The sequence below is a fragment of the Sphaerodactylus townsendi genome, linkage group LG15, assembly GCF_021028975.2.
Source record: "Sphaerodactylus townsendi isolate TG3544 linkage group LG15, MPM_Stown_v2.3, whole genome shotgun sequence".
Lineage (NCBI taxonomy): Eukaryota > Metazoa > Chordata > Lepidosauria > Squamata > Sphaerodactylidae > Sphaerodactylus > Sphaerodactylus townsendi.
In genome coordinates this window covers 36,014,743-36,034,559 of record NC_059439.1, presented here as the reverse complement: position 1 = coordinate 36,034,559, position 19,817 = coordinate 36,014,743, and the positions used below count along the sequence as shown (strand labels likewise).

Sequence of the window (19,817 nt, the reverse complement as noted above, 5' to 3'; positions counted from 1 at the left end):
ACCGCAGGAGCCAAACCTCGACGCTCCCCTTTCCCGGCTGTTCTGTTAAGACTTATTCGCGCCCACGGTTTGAGGGCACGCTTATTCATCCCCGCACCTCCGCCCTTTTTCCAAGAACTGGCTGAGAGCTTCTGTAACGGCATCAACGGTTGGAAAGCGGCTGCCCGGGCCCCAAACTTCCCTCTCTCTCGCTCTGGGGCTGCAACCTACACGCATGCACATTGCAGTAAGAACAGCCGTGGGTTGCGCGTGGCTTCCCTCCTGGAACGAGGCATGTGAACCAACCCTACTCATGAAGTTCCTGAGCAATTCCAGAATGCATCTTGAGTTTTTTGGGGGGAGCAGATACAATGCTACTCATGGGGACCAACGGTTCTGGGGAAGACACTTGCATTTGGGAGTCTACCCTACAGGGTTGTTGTAAGGGTTACTGAGCTCAGCCTTAAAATTCTAGGAGGAAAGCTCTGAAGCGCCGGGTATTCTGGAAGCTGGCCATTTGTCTCCACCGAGCTTGGGGGTCGCTGATGCAGAGTAATGGACAAATCACAGAGCTGCAGAGACGGGTTTCCCATTTCCCAGAGGGTAAAACTGAGGATATCAAGGACATGATGCCCGGTCCTTGTAACTGAAGATGGCTTGATTCGAACTTGGGGCCTTCTGCATGCAAAACACTGAGTCACACCTGCCCCCGGCCCCCCTCCCAGTGGGTAGAATTCCTTGTCTACAAACCACCACACCAATTTAATCACAGGTGTCAAACTCGCGGCCCTCCAGATGTTGGATCATGCTGGCAGGGGATGGGAAGTCGTCCATAACATCTGGAGGGCCGCGAGTTTGACACCTATTTATTGTCGAAGGCTTTCGCGGCCGGAATCACTGGGGTGCTGTGTGGTTTCTGGGCTGTATGGCCGTGTTCTAGCAGCATATAGAGGATCTGATGGTAGCAATGGAAAGCAAGTGGAGTATCGTAGAAGAAAGGTTAGAGAACACAGCAGGTTTCGTGATCTAAGGCCTTTTCTGCACGCACATCTTACCGCAGAATAGATTCTCCCAGGGTTAAATCACGTGGCTTAGGAATGCTTTTCATTCTCCCCTTACTTCTGGCATTTTTTCTCCCTTGTCATTTCAGTCATATCATATCAGTAAATATACAGTCCCATTTACGGGGATGCCGTACCTGCATCCCTTCTCTTTTTCTCTCTCTGTCTTTCCCACACGCATAAACACAACGCACACAAGGGTTGCACAAGCCAGTGGTTGATGTTACAATGTCCGGACAGCAGCTTTGCTGGATGGAGGTGATGCGAAAATTGGACTTTCTTCGTGACTTCCCAATCACCTTTCAAGGTCCCCAGATGGTGTTATGTTGACCCTTTGCTATACCTGGGGGGGGGGGGGGTTCTTCAAAAACCCTGGAGACTCAGCCCTTCTTGGACAAGATGGCTTCCACCCCCACGAAGGCAGGAACGTGAAGGAGCCAACCTCAAGGTAAGCGGCTCCGATTACATAACCTTGTGAAACAACCTGTTACTCCATCCCGGTGGCGAAAGATGCCCGCCACAAACCACAGCCTCCTCTCTCCTCCGCCCCACAACTTATTGGCCTAGAAAGTCACCTCAACCTGCAACGACACAGGACCGGTGCCCCACTTCCAAGACAGGGGGTGGGGGGGGATCTCCCCGCAGACATCCCACGGACGACTGGCCCAGATCTCCAAGGTTATCACAGAAAAGCAAGGCTTCCCCAAAAGGTGTGGCGTTGCCGACCCACCTGGATGATCACTCTCCTGCTCCATTTCTGTAGGATCAACCTCACCCCCCCCCCCCCAATATAGCTCCTTACAACAGGCTGCTGTTTGCGAAACCTCCTCTGTTGCCATCCTGTGGTCTTGAGATCTCCAGTGACAGAGAGAGAATCCTTCCCGTCTCTCCTCCAGCCCCAAACGGCAAAAAAAGGGGGGGGGGGTGGAGATTTCCCCCATTCCCAGTCCTTGATTCCCATTCCAACTATTCGGCACTGGCCTTCCCAGTTGAAGGGAAAGGGACTAACGTCTATATTACCGGGTACTGCCTGTTGCTGTAAGCGTGCTCCAACTAGGGCAGTGATGGCGAACCTTTTCGAGATCGAGTGCCCAAACTGCAACTCAAAACCCACTTATCTATCGCAAAGTGCCGACACGGCAATTTAACCTGAATACTGAGGTTTACGTTTAGAAAAAAAGGCTGGCTCTGAGGTGTGCGTTACTCAGGAGTAAGCTTGGTGGTCGTCGGTGGCTTTGCATTGAAGCAACCGTGCAACTCTTCCAATGGGTGAATCACGACCGTAGGAGGGTTAACTCAGAAGCAAGCCCCACTGCCAGCAACCGAGCTTACTCCCAAGTAAAGGATCGCGCTTTACTTCTTGGCAAGAAAATCAGTGGGGTTTAACAGCACTTAATGGGGTTATCTACATTGCTTCCCCAAAACTAGGGCTGATTCCGCATGGACCAAAAACAGTGGCGTGAAAACGGTGTGAAAACAGTATAAACCCTTTAACACCGTTTTAAACCCTTTTACGCCATTTTCACGCCGTTTTCACACTGCTGTTTTTGGCCCATGCGGAATCAGCTTACGTCCGTGGTGGCGAACCTTTGGCACTCCAGATGTTATGGACTACAATTCCCATCAGCCCCTTCCAGCATGGCCAATTGGCCATGCTGGCAGGGGCTGATGGGAATTGTAGTCCATTGCTTATCTGGAATTATAAAGGAACCGCCACTGGCACTACCGCCTTAGGATTTAATGCCATTAATAGTGAGCCCAGCGGCCCAGGCCAGCCTATAGATATGTGGGACGGGGGACGCTGTGCTCCACAGAGAGGGTTTCGAGTGCCACCTCTGGCAATCTGCAATGCCATAGGTTCGCCTACCACTTCAGAACTAGAAGTGGATGGGGCGGCATAGAAATCTAAGTAATAAATAAAATAAACAAAACAAACAAATAATTTCTACATCATTTAATGCGTATTTATGTTTCAACTTTTTTTGGCTTAAGCCCGCGAATAGATTTCTAAAATCTGGACCCCCCAACGTATCGCTTAGTTGACGTCCCGCTCTGTTGACAGCGCTTGCAACGAGACTGTGCAATTTCACCTCAAAGTCTCCGTGAAAATGGGGACTTTAATTAATGTAAAATAAATACAAGTGCACCCCTGCTGTGGGCGGGGTGTAGTAATGTCTCCAGCGGTGTTGTGGGTGCTGGGATGCCGGCCGGTACTCTTCTAGAGCCCACCCACTGGTTTTAAAGCGGTGGGGTCAGCGCAGGTACTCTTGGTTGGTCACCAGGACATCCGGATCCGGGCCGCGGCAGTTTAAAATAACGCTCCAGCTGTATGCAGCCGCTGCAGTCCTTGGTTTATTCAATCACCTCTTTCCCCGCTTTCAGCGATTTTTTTAAGAAAATGGCGGCAGCTTAGAGCCTTGTGCTTTCTCCATCGCTTAACAGCTACGGCTCCCGCGCATAAGCCATTTTGGAAGGTGTGCCCTGTGGTGAGATCCAAAAATTTTAGTAACAGGACTTCCTACGGTGGTGGGATTCAAATCCGTGGCATAAGCCAATGGGGCTGGGGCGGGGCATTCCTGAAGGGGGGCGGGCATTACTGAAGCGGGAGCTGTGGCAAGACGCGACTATCATTGTGCCAGTCCTTAGAGGCTGAAACGAACGGACCTTGCAGGCGAGGAAAACTGCCACGCACCAGTGCACCTCCCTGCTAGACGTTGCTTCCAGTTATGCGCCGCTACTGCTGAGAGGAGGGGCGTAACTAAAGGCAAAAAATCACGCATTAGCAGAATCACCAATTAGTAACCCCTCAAAGCATTAACACACAAATAATTAGTAACTTACTCTATTGAACCTGCTTGAGAATCCCGTTGATCCCACCTCCGGTAGGTGCTCGTCTATTACGTAGAATATCGCACTTTCAATCCACTTTCACAATAGTTTGTAAGCGGATTTTGCTATTCCGCGATGAATAAAGTAAATCCAGCTGCAAAAGTGCATTTGGAAGTAGATTGAAGAAGTGCAATTTATTTTGCGTAATGCGGAAGGGCCTGATGGGGAGATTCTTGCAATTTCAAGATGCATTAGAGGCCCTTGGTTGTGCCTACGTTCTTCTTCAATTAAGCTGAATCGAGGGTTAACAAAATCTGAATTTATTCAGATCTTGCGAAGGACGCACAACTGGCTGTTGCCAGAACTGATATTCAGTCAGCATAGCAGTAAATATAAGGCTCAGCTAAAGGCCACCCCGCTCCCTTTCTCCCCCAGCCAAAACACAAAATTGCAGCTGGACACAACAGTTTCCAAGGTCAGAGGATGAGATAACTACATTCCCAAGTGCAGGAACAAAAAAACCCCAAACAGTTAGCAAAGCCCATGAAGCAGGATCTACGAGGCGCCAACATGGACGTAGGTAAGGGGGGGGGGGTTTCTCGGGTTTGAACCCCCCCATTCATGTCCGAAGCTCTGCCCCTCCGTTTGTGGGATTTTTAAAACATTTTAGTGCTTTTTTTGGTTTTTGGCCCGCAGGGGCGCATTGTTTAGGCTAGCAGCACCAAACCTTCAGGGATTGTTTGGGGACTCTCTAGTGATGATACTACTCCGGGTTTGGTGAGGGTTTCTGGTTCAGGGGGGTCCAAAGTTATGGACTCCCAAAGGGGGTACCCCCATCCTCCATTGTTTCCAATTTTGCACCAGGCTCCATTTTCCCTCTATGCCTCTGCCCAGAGGGGAGTGGGAGGGGGGAGTCTCATCCCCGACTCCTGAGAGCTAGCTTTTATAAGCACTCCAGGCCAGGGCAGGGGCTTGGGAGGCGTGGCCATGCCCATACGGAATTGGGGTGTGGCCCAACCCCCCCCCCCCCCATAAAAAAATCTATACCTACATCCCTGGGCGCCAACATTTTCCTGGAGACCTGGCAAGATGGCAGGGCAGGCCAAGACAGAGCCCTGCCTGAGGAAAACAGACTAACCTCAAAAACTCATGTTTATTTCTCCCAACAAGAAGCTTGGTGGTTTAACAGGTCTCCATCCCACAAAAGGAGCGGCACCCTGGCCCCGCCTCCCCCCAAAACGGAGACATCATAGCTGCATTCTATGCGGTATTTTTTTTTAATACCAAAAGGATGCATTCACACCTTTGTCCTCATTTAGGCCCCTTCCGCACCCGCAAAATAATGCGTTTTCAAACCACTTTCACAACTGTTTGCAAGTGGATTTTGCCATTCCGACCAACTAACTTCAAAGAGCACTGAAAGCAGTTTGAAAAGTGCATTATTCTGCACGCGGAATGAGCCTTAAGTAACCTTTTTATCTGTATTTAGTTGAGGTGCCCCTCGCCATTACGTGCGCAAAAAAAAGTTATCTTCAATCCACTTTCAGTGCACTTCTGCCCATTCGTCGCAGCGAATGCAGCAAACCGGTCCTTAAGACAACTTTTTAGAAAGTGGACAGAAGTCGCGTTTTTCTGCGTGGAAACGGAAGGGGACTCAGCAAAATTTACTCAGAAAGGCAGAACCACGCTGCAGCAGTAGTTATACCGGCCTGTTGCAGCAAATGAAGGCACCTTGAGTCAGAGGACAAAGAGCGGCACCACAATAAAGAAAAGGCCCTGTCTCTAATTACCAATTATCTTTCCTGGCAAGAGCACCGAGAGAGACCCAGAGAAGACTCTTCAGGAAAGAGCTCCATGAACGGCCAACTTGGCTACCGGAGCCAGAGTCAGCTTGCACACCCTGTACTCTGGCATGCAGAGGTAAAATCCAGCAGGTTCTCACCAGTCTCGAAGAGGGGTTAATAATTATTTGTGGTGTGCCCGAGAGAGGGAGTTACTAATTGGGTCCGCTTTTCCACTTCCACTGGGCCCTCTCGCCTCGAGAGGCATCCTGCCTTTGAACGTGAAGGCTGTTCCATACAGCAATGGCTAATTAATAATGCACCTTGAACTGCTGGGCACAGGTTAATCCTTGTCCAGGCACTGCAATTCATGGATTCTCAGCCTGCATCTTTTTTTTTTATCCTTCTACCAGTCTCTATCACAGAACCTGTGTGTTTCACCATTGCTGTGTGCAGATTTGTGAGCTGGGGCATTTTCTATAATGTGATGATGATTTAGAAATGACCTGGTGCACCTTTAGGGAGGGTCGGTAATTGGGGTGGCTGCCCATTAGGAGGCACCAAACTTCTGTGGTTTTGCCCAGAGGCTCAGGGTTTCCAGGGTAATGCCTCTCTTCCCTTTGCTGAGGTGGGGCTGGCGAGGGAACCTGTTACTAAAATTTTTGAATCCCACCACTGCTTACATGGATTGCAAATACCAGCTTAGGATAGTGGTTAAAGTGTTGGGAGTAGGATCTATCATCAAAGCTTGCTGGGTCAAATGCTCCCAGTCTAACATGGAGGATAAAACGGATAAGACAAGCGAATGATGAACTAAATTGCTTTGTGTCTCCACTGGGGAGAAAGGCGGGCTATAAATAAACGAATAACAATCACAGCCATTGATGAAAACCTAGCAGATTGCTCAGGGCGGCATGTCATTTCCCCACATTCCTCGTGGCTATCTTGTGAGGTAAGTTAGGCAGAGGGGGGAAAGACTGGTCTATAAATAACTCCCATGATTTGGCAGAGGGAGGATTTGAACCCAAGACTCCCAGAGGCAAGCGTGAAACTGACCATCGTGCTATTACCAAAAAAAGGACTCTGCAGAGTACTTTAGAAACCCAATTCCACAGAGCTGGTGATAAAACGTTGTCCGTCCTTTGCCTGACAGTTATGGAAATGTGCCCCACAAGAGAATGGGGCCAATTTTTTTTCTAAAGGACCAGCTGGGCTCAGAATAGTGGAATGAGGCCACAGGGGCCTCTAGTGGCCAATGGTGAAATTACAGCCGTGTTGTGAAGAAAATGCCGTCAAAATTGGGACAAGAAATTATCTCTTCTTCATCCGAACTTATTAACTCGCAGAATTCAATATAGTTGCCAGTTGTGGCTTGGGAAATCCTTGGAGATTGGGGTGAGGCATTAATACACTTTAATAACGTATTACTATTTAACATATTATCGCTTTTTAATTGTTGCGAACATGGTTACATTTAAACAGAAAAAAAGAATTGAAAATATTATATATATGCCTACAGTATAAGTGCTTTCTCCCTAATCTTATCCCAAATTTCTCAATTTTTCCATTGGACAAATTGAGAAAGTTCTCAGACTTTTTCATTCTATACATTCAAAACAAAATGCTTTATAAGACTAGTTTTTTCTCACTCCAAAAAAAGGAAATACGTCATAGATTTCTTTCATTACTCATCTAGAAAAAGTCCTCAAACTTGTCCTCAAACACTATGTGTTTTGAGCGTGAATGACTTTGTCTTAAGAAGCATAAAGAGAAAGTATCTCATAGCAGTTTCTTTCCAGCATTCCTTCAATTTTTCTGTTGGAAAAACTGAAAAAGGGTATCCAAAAAAAGGAATAATCTTGAATTTCCCCACTCCCCCATCTCTAAAAAGCACAACATATACTATTTATTTACATATTTATTTCAACCATATCCTGCCTTTCTCTCCAACAAGGACACGAAGTGGCCCAAGACCACCCACCAAGCTTTTATGGCAGGGTAGAGTTTCAAAAGTGCATCTTCCAGATACTAGTCCAGCACTATAGCCACTACACCACGCTGTCCCTCCTTGGATTCTGCTACCAAGTTCCTAATCTCTGCCTGCCAAGTGCACTGCATTCCCCGGTAATCTCCTAAGAGCTGGTTTGTTTCCCCATCACCCAGAAATAAATTGCTGACATACACTTTACCCAGGATTGTTGTGAAACACAGACGCCAGGGAGGCCACAAGACACTCTCCAAACAAATCATAGGTGTTCCGCGCTGTAGAAATCAGGATGTGATGCATGTGGGGAGCAGAAAAGTTGCCTCACGGAGGAAACTGGCCAGAACAACCTGACTTTGCTTGTGTTGGAGCTGCCGGAGTGCCAGGGCGGAGACAACACTTTTAGCCACTATTACTGGCAGGGTAGCCAACCCAGAACTGGAAAACAAGGTAGCACAACACATCCATCCAGTATCTTCCTTAACAACTCGTGCAGACAAGAATGCTCCTGGCAGGAATGCAGCGCTTTGTACCAGAACATTATGTTTTACAAATGGGAGATAATTTAAAACGAAAAATTCCAATATTTATTTATTTATTTATTTATTTATTTATTTATTTATAGTTAAACTTACAGACCGCCTCCTCAAGGGCCTTTAGGCTGTTTACAACAACAACACAACAAATAATATAGCGGCACATTAGTACCCGGTACAGATTAAAACATCATCTTTAAATCATAATATAAAATTTCAAAATAGCAAACAGAGTCTAATGGCTAAAACTCCTCTGAGAGGGGGACAGCAGGGTCCCAGCTGTTTAAAAAAAGGGGAACTTTTTAAAATACATATATATATATTTTTTAAAAAGCTCTAGAAGCAAGTTTGCTTGCCTCTTCTTGGGCCTTGAAACTATCCAAACAAAAGGCACTTCAGGGTGAATCCCCGGAAGGCCAAAGATCCACAGGCAGTCTGGCCAGCGCACAGGAAACCATTTGCTGAAAGAATGCGAGTGAGGGCTGGGGGTGGGGGAGTGAAGGAATCAGCAATGAAGGAATAAGAGGGGAAGTCCTCCTATGGATTAAAAACTGGTTGAGAAACAGGAAGCAAAGAGTGGGTGTAAATGGGAAATTCTCACAATGGAGAGATGTAGGGAGTGGTGTCCCCTAAGCTTATCCGTAGATGGGGACCAGTGCTCTTTAACCTATTCATAAATGGTAGCCTTGAAGTAGGGTAAGGGTAAGCGTGGTGGCCAAGTTTGCAGATGATACCAAATTATGCAGGGTGGTGGAGAACCACAAAGGATTGCTTGAGGAGCCTCCCAAGCGGACCTTTGATAAAATTAGGTGAGTGGGCAAAGAAATGGCAATTTCCAGTTCACCGTGGAAAGCAAAATGCAAGAGTGATGCAATTTCATAGGGGCAAAAAAAATCCAAACTTCACATTACATGCTAAGCAGGGTCAGTGCTTACTGTAGTCAAGCAGACCAGGAAAGGGATTTGGGGCGCCTTAGTTGATAGTCTCCATGGGAATGTCAACTCGTCGTATGGCAGCTGTGAAAAGGCAAAACTCTATGCTGTGGGATGAATTAGGAAAGGAATTGAGAATAAAACTGCAAAGATTGTCATGCCCTTATATAAAGCTGTGGTGCGACCGCGACTTGAGTATTACAGTGTTCAGTTCTGAGTACAGCTACATCTCAAAAAAAAGGATATTGAAGAGATAGAAAAAGAAGTGCAGAGAAAGGTTGACGAGGATAGATGATTGAGGGACTGCCAGCACCTTCCTTATGAGGAAAAGGCTGCAGCGTTTGGGGACTCCCCTTTTAGCTCTTGGAAGGGAAGACGCCTGAGAGGGATAAGGATTGAAGCCCATAAAAATTATGCATGGGAGTAGAGGAATGCTGTGACAGCAGAGAGAATTCTCTCTCTTTCTCACAATACTACCACTAGAACCAGGGGCATGGCCCATTGAAAATGCTGGGGAAGAATTAGAACTAATAAAAGGAAACACTTCTTCACGCAGAACGCAGGATTGAGTGGCTTGAATATATATGCTGCCACAGGAGGTGAGTGATGGCCACCTAACCTGGATAGCTTCTTTAAAAGGCTTTGACAGATTTATGGAGGGAGAAAGTCGATTTATGGCTACCAATCTTGATCCTCTTTGATCTGAGATTGCAATGTTTTACAGTCCAAAGGGTAGCTCGGAGCAACAGCCACAGAAGGCCATTGCTTTCACATCCTACATGTGAACTCCCGAAGGCACCTGGTGGGCCACTGCGAGTAGCAGAGAGCTGGACTAGATGGACTCTGGTCTGATCCAGCTGGCTTGTTCTTATGTTCTTATGTTCTTATGAGTGAAGCACGAGGCTCCGAGCCCAGCCAAGCGCCACTCAGCAAGTTTGCTTAAGGTTTAGGGAACAGGCGCCACTTACAACGAATTGCTCGTGGGGTGAGGAGAGAGACGGGTTGTCTTTGCTGTCTCCTCGCTTATCTTCTGATACCAGTCCAGCCGAGGGCCTGAAGATTGGAAAACAAGGTGTCCCCCTTATCAGGGAGCGAGCAGCAGGCAGACAAGACTTCTGACCCACAGAAACAGAGTCAGCAATCGCGCTCCCGAGAGGGAAAGGCTGCTAAGACAAAGGAAAACCAGCTTTGTTTTGAATAGGGTATGATGCTTTTAACTGGGCGTGGGGCAGGACGTTTTCCTTATAGCCCCTTTGGAATGAATACAGTTGTGGAGTGGGAGTCCCAGACCTCAAAGGAGAGGCAGCGATGCGCCCCACCACCAACTCTGTGTATAGAATAGAAAAGCCAAGATGGAGTCTATCCCATGGGTTTAATGGTCTGTGTGGTAATGGAGAAGTGCTTGGTTCAGAACTGCAGAAATGATTGGAAAAAAGTTGTGCCAGTGTTATGTAGTGTACACAGTGGTTAGCGAGTAGGATCTAGGAGACCCTGGTTCTAATCCCCACACAAGGTGGGGTATAGATCCAAACTTCTCCTCTTCTTCATTGCAGCAAGGTTTCTTGTACGGACGTGTTTTCTTGAGCCCCCGCTTTCACTTTCCGTTCTCTCCGCGGCAGGCGACACCACACGATCCAAGGATTTCATTTGTGGCGTGAGCCCAGTGCAAGGTCTTTGCACTTATCTGCAAGGAAGCAAAAGTTAAAACTCCTCTCGGGAGTTTTCCCACTGCTTTTATTCCTGCTCAAACCAAACCAAAACACTGCATTTCTGTTTGTGAAAAGGGAGACAAAAAAACTATAGCGATACTTATACGACAGACTACTTAAGCCCTGACCCTGGATGCCCCAGGCCAGTCAGATTGAATCAGATATCTGACCTGGATGCTCCAAGCTAGCCTGATTTCATCAGATGTCTGACCTGGATGCCCCAGACTAGCCAGATCGCATCAGACCTCAAAAGCTAAGCAAGGTTGGCTGTGGCCAGAACTTGGATGGGCGTCCACTAAGGAAGTCCAGGATCGCGACGCAGAGGCAGGCAATAGGAAGCCACTTCTAAACATCTCTTGCCTTGAAATCCCCATGAGGGGGTCTCCGTAATTCGGTTGTGAAATGACAGCCCCTTCCCCCACCAGACTGCTTTAAAGGAAAACAGGCCGTTTAAAGGACAGCCGTATATTTGGTGTAGCCTTTTATTATAGTTTGCAACGACTCTTGGTCCTACATGGGTTGATACTTCATTGGGGGGGGGGGGGGAATCAGTCCAGCACAACAGGAGTGAGCTCACTGCAGGACATTTGGGGAAAACTGTCATGACAAAAACCAGAGAAGGAGAGAGTTCCCGTCACTCCTGCCCCGCCGTCTTGGCCACCTCCTGATAAAAGCGGGAGGCCATGTCCGGCTCCACTTCCTCCAGCTGCCTCACGAACTCGTTGCGCTCGTTCTCCGACCAGCCCCGAAACCACTGGTCCCAGAGGCGCATCTGGCACTCAAAGATGGACGGGGGCTTCCCAGCCTCCATGCTAAGTCCCGCGAGCCCTTCCAGGAGAGGCAGCACCTTGCAGGGCACGGCCTTGTCCACCAAGTCCTGAAGGAAGCGTCCCCGTTGAGCAGGGGCCCAGCTCGACAGCCAGTGCAGGAGGCAGCGGATCTCCTGAGCGGTCACGTACGACAGGGGCAGCGGCTCAGCCATCCTGCAGGAAGCTGTGGGGAAACAGGGCAGGGGTTCGGAGAGAAGCAGGGAAAGGGACCAAGTGGGATTAAGAACATAAGAACAAGCCAGCTGGATCAGACCAGAGTCCATCTAGTCCAGCTCTCTGCTACTCGCAGTGGCCTTTGGGAGCTCACATGCAGGAGGTGAAAGCAAGGGCCTTAAGAACATAAGAAAGAGCCCGCTGGATCAGACCAGAGTCCATCTAGTCCCACAGCTTCTCTTAAGCTACTGCACTTGAGTAGCCCACCAGAGTGCCTTCCTTTGGGAGGCCTCTCACATGCAGGCATGTGAAAGCAGGGCCTTAAGAGCATAAGAAAGAGGCCAGCTGGGATCAGACCAGGAGATCCATCCTGTAGTCCCAGCTCTCTGCCTGCTACCGCAGTGGCCCACCAGGTGCCTTTGGGAGCTCACATGCAGGAGGTGAAAGCAATGGCCTTAAGAACATAAGAAAAGAGCCCGCTGGATCAGACCAGAGTCCATCTAGTCCAGCACTCTGCTACTCGCAGTGGCCCACCAGGTGCCTTTAGGGAGCTCACCACCTGCAGGGAGGTGAAAGCAAGGAGCCTTTAAGAACATAAAGAAGGAGCCTGCTGGATCAGACCAGAGTCCATCTATTGAGTCCAGCTCTCTGCTACTTGCAGTGGCCCACCAGGTGCCTTTGGGAGCTCACCTGCAGTGGAGGAGTGAAGCTAATGGCCTGCTGCTGCTGCTGCTCCCAATCACCTGGTCTGCTAAGGCATTTGCAATCTCAGATCAAAGAGGATCAAGATTGGTAGCCATCGATCGACTACTCCTCCATAAATCCATCCAAGCCCCTTTTAAAGCTATCCAGGTTAGTGGCCATCACCACCTCCTGTGGCAGCATATTCCAAACACCAATCACACGTTGCGTGAAGAAGTGTTTCCTTTTATGAGTCCTAATTCTTCCCCCCAGCATTTTCAATGAATGCCCCCTGGTTCTAGTATTGTGAGAAAGAGAGAAACATTTCTCTCTGTCAACATTTTCAACCCCATGAATAATTTTATAGACTTCAATCATATCCCCCCTCAACCGTCTCCTCTCCAAACTAAAGAGTCCCAAACGCTGCAGCCTCTCCTCATAGGGAAGGTGCTCCAGTCCCTCAATCATCCTTGTTGTCCTTCTCTGCACTTTTTCTATCTCCTCAATATCCTTCTTGAGATGCGGCGACCAGAACTGGACACAGTACTCCAAATAATGGACGGGGGATTATCTGGGGCGCTAAGAGAGCCAGCATGGTGGAGTGGTTAACAGCCGTGGGCTTGTATCTGGAGAACCATGTTCAATCCCCCACTCCCACACATGAACTCTCCGAGCTCCCTATGGGGCTCTTGACTTGAATTCTCTTGACTTGAAAACCTCCATAAGTCGGCTGTGACTTTCCACCACACAATGAAGGTCGGCCACAGTTGGAACAGGAGGCCAGCAAGAAAGGTCAGAGTTGCTGTACAGAGGAAGGTGGGGCAAACTGTCCCTGCTCATCTCTTACTTTGAAAACCCCACGAGGGCTCACCCTAAGTCAGTTGCAACTTCATGGCACACGTGAGGGCCAACGTGGCACAGCGGTTAGCCGTGCAGTGGTGGTGAACCTTTGGCACTCCAGATGTTATGGACTACAATTCCCATCAGCCCCTGCCAACATGGCCAATTGGTCGTGCTGGCAGGGGCTGATGGGAATTGTAGTCCATAACATCTGGAGTGCCAAAGGTTCGCCACCACGGGGTTAGCGTGTCCCACTATCATCAGGGAGACCCAGTCGCAAAACCCCACGCTGCCACGGAAGCTCAATGGGTGACGGTCACGTTCTCTCCACCTAACCGATGAGGATAAAATGGAGGAGAGGATGACGACATGAGCAGCCTCGAGTCCCCAATGGGGAGAAAGGTGGGGTATAAATAAAGCACATTGAAATGAAACATTGGGAGTGCAACCAGAAGCCTGCATTTAACTAATGTTCGACAGAGTCCACAACACTACAGCAAACTGTGCATTATTGTGGCAGGCAGAGATTGGCACTCCTGACGTGGAGCTGTCACAGTGCAACAAATGTGACAGGCGGACAAGTCAAGCTGGGTGCGATTTCTGTGCTTGTACCCCCAATATATGGGAAAAGGGGGGGGGAAGGAAGGCTTCATTCTTGAACTCCCATGCAAGCAAAACACAAAGAGGAGCTGCTGAAGTTGAACGTGCTTGGAATGTGTCCTAGATTATGTTTGGGGGTCCTGAGAGTCACCTGGCTGCAAATCCAGTACCTGCCAAGGGTGGGAATGAGAAAGAACGGTGCCAGGCACTCACTTCATAACTGAGTGAAAAGCTGATTATAAGTAAGCTGCCTAACGCGGTAGAAAAGGGTCTTGCTAAGCCTTCATGAAGCATTTAAGAGTACTGTAATGCATCAAAGAGTTTTCTTGCACAGAGCACCCCCTAGACTCTAGGTTCGTGGGAGCCGGGTCTCAGTCTCCAGACACTGTTTTAGAGCACAAGTCTGCACCCCGAAATACACAAAAAGAACACTAGTGAGCATGGGCAAAGTTTTTTTTTCCTGGTCTATTAATACACAGCTGGGCCATGCTCTTCGGGGGAGAAATGGAAGCTCGATGCAAGGAACGGAAGCGGGAGGCAGCAATCCGGCAGCCGTTCCCTTCCTGCCCACCGATACACGCACACCTAATTCTGCGCCAGCTACACATACATAAATATATATCCGCAACGAAAAGGGGCGCTCTGTCCTCACCTGCGTCCGCTCCTGGCTCAGCGCACGCTGTCCGCGTCCATCTTCGCAAGGAACCAACCCAAAGGAGGCGGAGTCGTGGGCGGAGTTACGGGAAAGGACCAGGAGAGCCGGAAGTTCCCGAGCTTCGCTGGCAAGTCCCCTCGACCGAGGCGGAAACTGCCGAGCGTTCCGTGCAGGAGTCCGGAAGTTCCCGAGTCTTTTCCGGAACTTATTTCCGGGTTGGGGAAGAGCCAACCGCTCTTCGGGTGACCCGGAAACACACAGAGGGGACCGGAAAGACTTGTCCGTCGAAAGAGGCGGCCTAGCGGAGCGGAAGTGTCCGAAGCGAAACGACAGTTCCCGAATCGCGGGCGGAGAATCCCGAGCGGGCCCGAAGCGGGTGTCGGAGGTCACTTCAGAGCTCCGAAGCCGCCTCCGGAAGCTTCCGAACACCCCCGAAGCTCTGGGGAGGGCAGGCAGCGGCGCCACACAAGATGGCGGACGGGGAGGAGGTGACTCTGGACGGGAGGCCACTCCAGGCGCTGAGGGTGGCCGACCTGAAGGCGGCTTTGGAGCAGCGCGGCCTGGGGAAGAGAGGGAAGAAGAGCGCGTTGATCAAGCGCCTCCGCGGGGTGAGGAGAAGGGCCCTGCCGAAGGGGGGCCCGGGGCCCGCGCCGCTCTGCGCATGCGCAGACCAGCACGCAGTTGGTGCCCTGAAGCAACGGGGCCCGTGGCCCGGGGTGCAAATGGGTACCACGCATGCGCGGGGCGGGATGCCACTTCTGCCACCAAGAGACTGGGCGGGAATCTACGGCTGGTGTAAATATCGGGGGGAGGGGATTGGGGGGGTCCCACCTGGGACTGGACTTTTGGAGTTGCCCAAAGAGGGGGGGGGGGTCCTTTAGAAGAATGGTGCCGGAAGGTGTCAGGATCCTGCTTCTGAATATCTTGTTGGGGTTTCTGTGCTGATGCAAATTGTTGCTGGAAGTTTTATTTTATTTATTTATTTACTTGTGGATGTATTCCCCGCCCTTGCCTGGAGGTTCCAGGCGGTTTCCAACACACGAGGAACATTATGAATACTTTTAAATTGAATATCCTGTAAATTTAAAATATCTCAGCAAAGAACTGCCGCAGGCCCACAGGTCCATTCAATACATGGATCCCACCTTCTCTTATAGTTTCACTGTTTGATTGGAACAGGACCCCAGCAGACAGATCAAGGGGGCCTTATTGATGTATCACTGTAGCTGTCTCAACCATACGCCTGGGGGAGTTAGCTTTTGGGAGAGTCTGCGGAACCCCCTTTGGCCTAACTTTTCCTCCCATTTTTGTCTCGCCTGACACGTTGGATTTTGTGCACGTTCACTGCACTTTTTGTTGTTCATTAATTCATTGAAGTTTTGTGCAGGATGTTGCAGGCAAAGTAGGATAAGCTTTGCCAGAGGTTGTGTGTAGCGCAAGAACTCGACATCTCCAATATAAGCAGCACTGTTTTTGAAAGTAAACTTTTTCCTGAACGAGAACTTTCCTGTGTCAGCATTTTGTCTCTCCCCTTCCTTAAGAATACAGCGGTGTTTAGTTTTGCGTGAGTTCTTCCTGAGTCAGTTAAGATGAGAGTTCTACAAACTAAAAACAGCAACATGGAAGAAGGCTGGTCTCTCCTCCTTGACAGTGTATTTACACCATGTAGTTCTTTGCTTCGTGTGTAGTACAGATGTGAATTGGGATCTGAACAAATGCAGCAGTTGTCGAATATGGTGGTGGTGGAGGAGAGGCCTACAGGGGAATTTTAGACCTTATGAGAAAAGGGGGAGCTGTGTTTCTTGCTGGCAAAGGGTTTGGTTCAGGTACCCTAGTTCGTGAAGAAAGAGACATACTGTATATACTGGCGTATAAGACTACTTTTGAACCCTGGGAAATCATCTGTAAAGTGTGGGGTCGTCTTATACGCCGGTGGGTAACTCTATATATGGCGAAATGAGTATTATCCTGCAAAGGCTCTATATTTTAACTTCGGAAGAGAGTGGGGATTAGCGTCTTATATGCCCAGTCGTCTTATACGCCGGTATATACGGTATGTCGTGACTCTTTGTGCATTTTATGAGGACTTATTCCTTGGGTACAATTGCGAGGTATTGTCCTTTTCTCTCTGCTCCCTTAGCAACTTGTTGCTTTCTCGCATTTTCGGCTGCGCGTGGAATGTTCCAAGTGCATCCCTTAACTGCAGCAATCTGCCTGACAGCCTGTTAAGTTAGTCGGTGTTCTTTCCGGCAGATAACTAGGAAGGGGTTGAATCTTAGACTAGCTCGCCTAAGCCCACTTTCTGGGTCCACAGCCAAGGTGAGTCTCAAACCGAGGACTCGTAGCTGCAGTCTGTTTCTGCCGCTCTCCGGAACCTGTGGATTAACCTGTATGTGTGTGCGTGTATGTACTTTGGAACACGTGAGGTGGGCTTAAGCACCAATGCATGAATCTGTCCTCTTCAGTAAACAGACACCGGAAGCAAGTGTTGGAGTCTTTAAGCTGACCTTGTGAAACTCGTGAGGCTTTGCTCTGGGAGACAAACAAGTAAAGTGGAGGCTTGAAGGCGAATGAGTTTTTTTCCCCGGCAGCCCAGCCAGCCCAGCATGCTTGGAATTAGATTTCCAGGTCATTCTCTTTTGTGGAAAGGAGCCACTGGGGAAAGTATTATTTAGTTGTGGCTTGTAAAATGGTACTCGTGCTGTGTTAATGGGAACTTCCCATAACAGTTATGTATGTCTCTATAAACTGGTGAATAGACTTTTCACTCTGGGAGTCCAGATACGATCCTGGCTTTCACTGCCTATGACAGGCCAAGGAGCTTTGAGTTAGGAGGGAAAGGAACCTTCCCTTATTCCAGGGCATGCTTTCTATCCGCTTCTCTGGTGGGCACTTTATAAGGCAGGCTTCGGTTCTATGCTTCCAGAATGCAAAGATATCCCTTTGTGAGAGCAGCAGTGGTGTAGGAGGTTAAGAGCGCGTGTATCTAATCTGGAGGAACCGGGTTTGATTCCCAGCTCTGCCGCCTGAGCTGTGGAGGCTTATCTGGAGAATTCAGATTAGCCTGTACACTCCCACACACGCCAGCTGGGTGACCTTGGGCTAGTCACAGCTCTACGGAGCTCTCTCAGCCCCACCCACCTCACAGGGTGTTTGTTGTGAGGGGGGAAGGGCAAGGAGATTGTCAGCCCCTTTGAGTCTCCTGCAGGAGAGAAAGGGGGGGATATAAATCCAAACTCTTCTTCTTCTTTGGAATAATCTGTCGGCACGAGCTCTAAATTGTACCCTGGGCACCCAAGAGGTTGTTGTGTTCTGTCCAACTGGGGAGTCCTTTGGAGGGGAACAGGGTTGCCTTTGGGATGGAGGCATTTTGGTTTATTGGGTAAGGACTTGCAATAGTAATTTTACCTTAAATTAGGTTTAATTAGGTCAGGGACGGATTTTCTTCCAGGCCGGATTGGTCAGGAATCCTGAAGGTTTTTTTGCCTTCCTCTGGGCATAGAGCAGGGGTCACTGGGCAAAAGGGTGGATGATTGTGAATTTCCTACATTATGCAGGGGGCTGGACTAGATGACCCTTCTGGTCCCTTCCCGCTCTGTTTTTCGAATTGTCAGTGTTGGTGGCCAAATGGCTAGCACGTTGGATGTGGAGTTCAGAATCTGTGTCTGCGCTTGGACCAGTTACTGTGTCTTGGCTTCAGTTTTGCATCTTTAAAAGGCCGCGGCTATCACGATTTCCCTTAAAAGATAACACTCTTTTGCAAATCTGAAATGATGAGTAGTTGCAGAGGCGTCTTCTATGATGCATTTGACAGGCCCCTGTAAGGATGGGTGCCCTTATTTATGTGTGTGGCAGTCGATAGCAGCTGGCTGATTTATTGGTCTCTTATTGGGGGCCTGGAAGATTGGAAGGGAGCTGGGGCTTGCAAAACGCTGATCCGGAGCCCCGGTTCTGATTGGGTGGGATGTGAGCAATTGAACGGAACTGCAGCTTTCTGATTGGGAACGGTTGTGGGTTTAGTTGGGCTCGATCAAGGGCGTCAGATTGGCTGATATAAGTGAGTGTGATTCCGAGCAGAATAAAGAGACGCAAAAGAGCTAAGGCGATGTCTTCCGATTGACCGTTGTGGAATAGTGGAACGGCAGGTGGTGAGAACATGGAGGAGTTGCGGCTCAGAATGTGGGGTTGACTTCAGTCGTGGGGTTTGGGATGTCAGAAGAGGGGGAATTCGTTCTTGGGCAGGTCTGAAGAGCTGGGCATCACACGCTGAGATGAGGCAACTTGGATTTGTTGTCAGTGGGTCAGAATCGTTGGGTGCGTTGATGTTGCGACGTTGGCCTAAGCAGGTGGTCCTTGCTGAGTCGATGGATGAACCATTAATTTCCGGCTCTTGAGACAAGGGTTACACTAAACCAGCTGGCTAATATTGGGCTGAATGGGAAACTAATATTTCTGCAGCAGTGTCCTGCTTTTGGCTAGACCAGTGATTCCCAACCAGGGTTCCATGGTACCCTGGGGTGCCGTGAGTATGTCCCAGGGGTACCGCGGCAACACTACCGGCCCCCCTCACTTTTGTGGTGTATCCCGCTGGCACCAGTAAGGGGATGGAGCTGGCCCAGGAGGCAGGGCCTGCCGCAAGGCCAGCAGCCAATTCCCGCACACACACCCTCCCCCAGTGCTTCCCTTAACCCTGGGAGGGGAAGGTGGGGGGTGGGGGTAAGCAGGGGCACTGGGAGGGGACAGTGGGGGATGGCAGGGGTACTGTGAGATATGAGATTGAGGTCAAGGGTACCGTGATGTCGAAAAGTTAGGGAAACACTGGGTTAGACAGTCAGTGTTGATAGCCTCTGGGTTTGGTTTTTTGGAGCAGCTGGGCATCGTTTGACTTAGTCTCCCTTTCCTTTGCAGGCCCTGATGCTTGAAAACCTCCATAAGCAGTCGACGCCCCACAGCACCTTCCAGCCCAACTCCCAGGTGAGAGCTGTGAGCTACCCGCTGAACGTAGACGAACTGCAGGGGGCGCAGGAAACCGCTCCTTTCTCCTCTCCTCTTTCGCCAGTGAGCTTTAAAAACCCTGACCTGAAACTGGGGTTTGAACCCTGTTCTCCTGGGCTGTTAACTGCCCACCTGGGCTCCATATTGAAAAAAAAAATCTTCTCCTTGGGTTTCTCATGGGAGTCTCTTCACATGCTTACTGCCACGGAAATTTACCATCATCTAAAGATCAGACTGTATGACCAGGAATAC

General features: G+C 49.4%; 2 protein-coding genes across 2 annotated transcripts in view; one reads left to right on the top strand and one right to left on the bottom strand.

Moving 5' to 3' along the window:
- Nucleotides 1-11,279: 11,279 nt before the first annotated feature.
- Nucleotides 11,280-14,779, bottom strand: LG15H14orf119 (linkage group 15 C14orf119 homolog). Its single transcript, XM_048517528.1, has 2 exons — nucleotides 14,568-14,779; nucleotides 11,280-11,804 (listed from the first exon to the last, which is right to left on the bottom strand). The coding sequence occupies exon 2, from the start codon at nucleotides 11,791-11,793 to the stop codon at nucleotides 11,446-11,448; it is 348 nt and encodes a 115-aa protein (XP_048373485.1). The 5' UTR covers nucleotides 11,794-11,804; nucleotides 14,568-14,779; the 3' UTR covers nucleotides 11,280-11,445.
- A 43-nt stretch (nucleotides 14,780-14,822) lies between these two features.
- Nucleotides 14,823-19,817, top strand: part of ACIN1 (apoptotic chromatin condensation inducer 1) — a 37,700-nt gene continuing 32,705 nt past the window's right edge. Inside the window, exons 1-2 of the mRNA XM_048516826.1 lie at nucleotides 14,823-15,178; nucleotides 19,479-19,628. Coding sequence (XP_048372783.1) covers nucleotides 15,041-15,178; nucleotides 19,479-19,628 — 288 coding nt within the window. The 5' untranslated portion in view covers nucleotides 14,823-15,040. The remainder of the gene's footprint in view (nucleotides 15,179-19,478; nucleotides 19,629-19,817) is intronic.

Coding starts and splice junctions, on each gene's coding strand:
- LG15H14orf119 (XM_048517528.1), bottom strand. CDS start 11,793: ATGGCTGAGCCGCTGCCCCTGTCGTACGTGACCGCTCAGGAGATCCGC.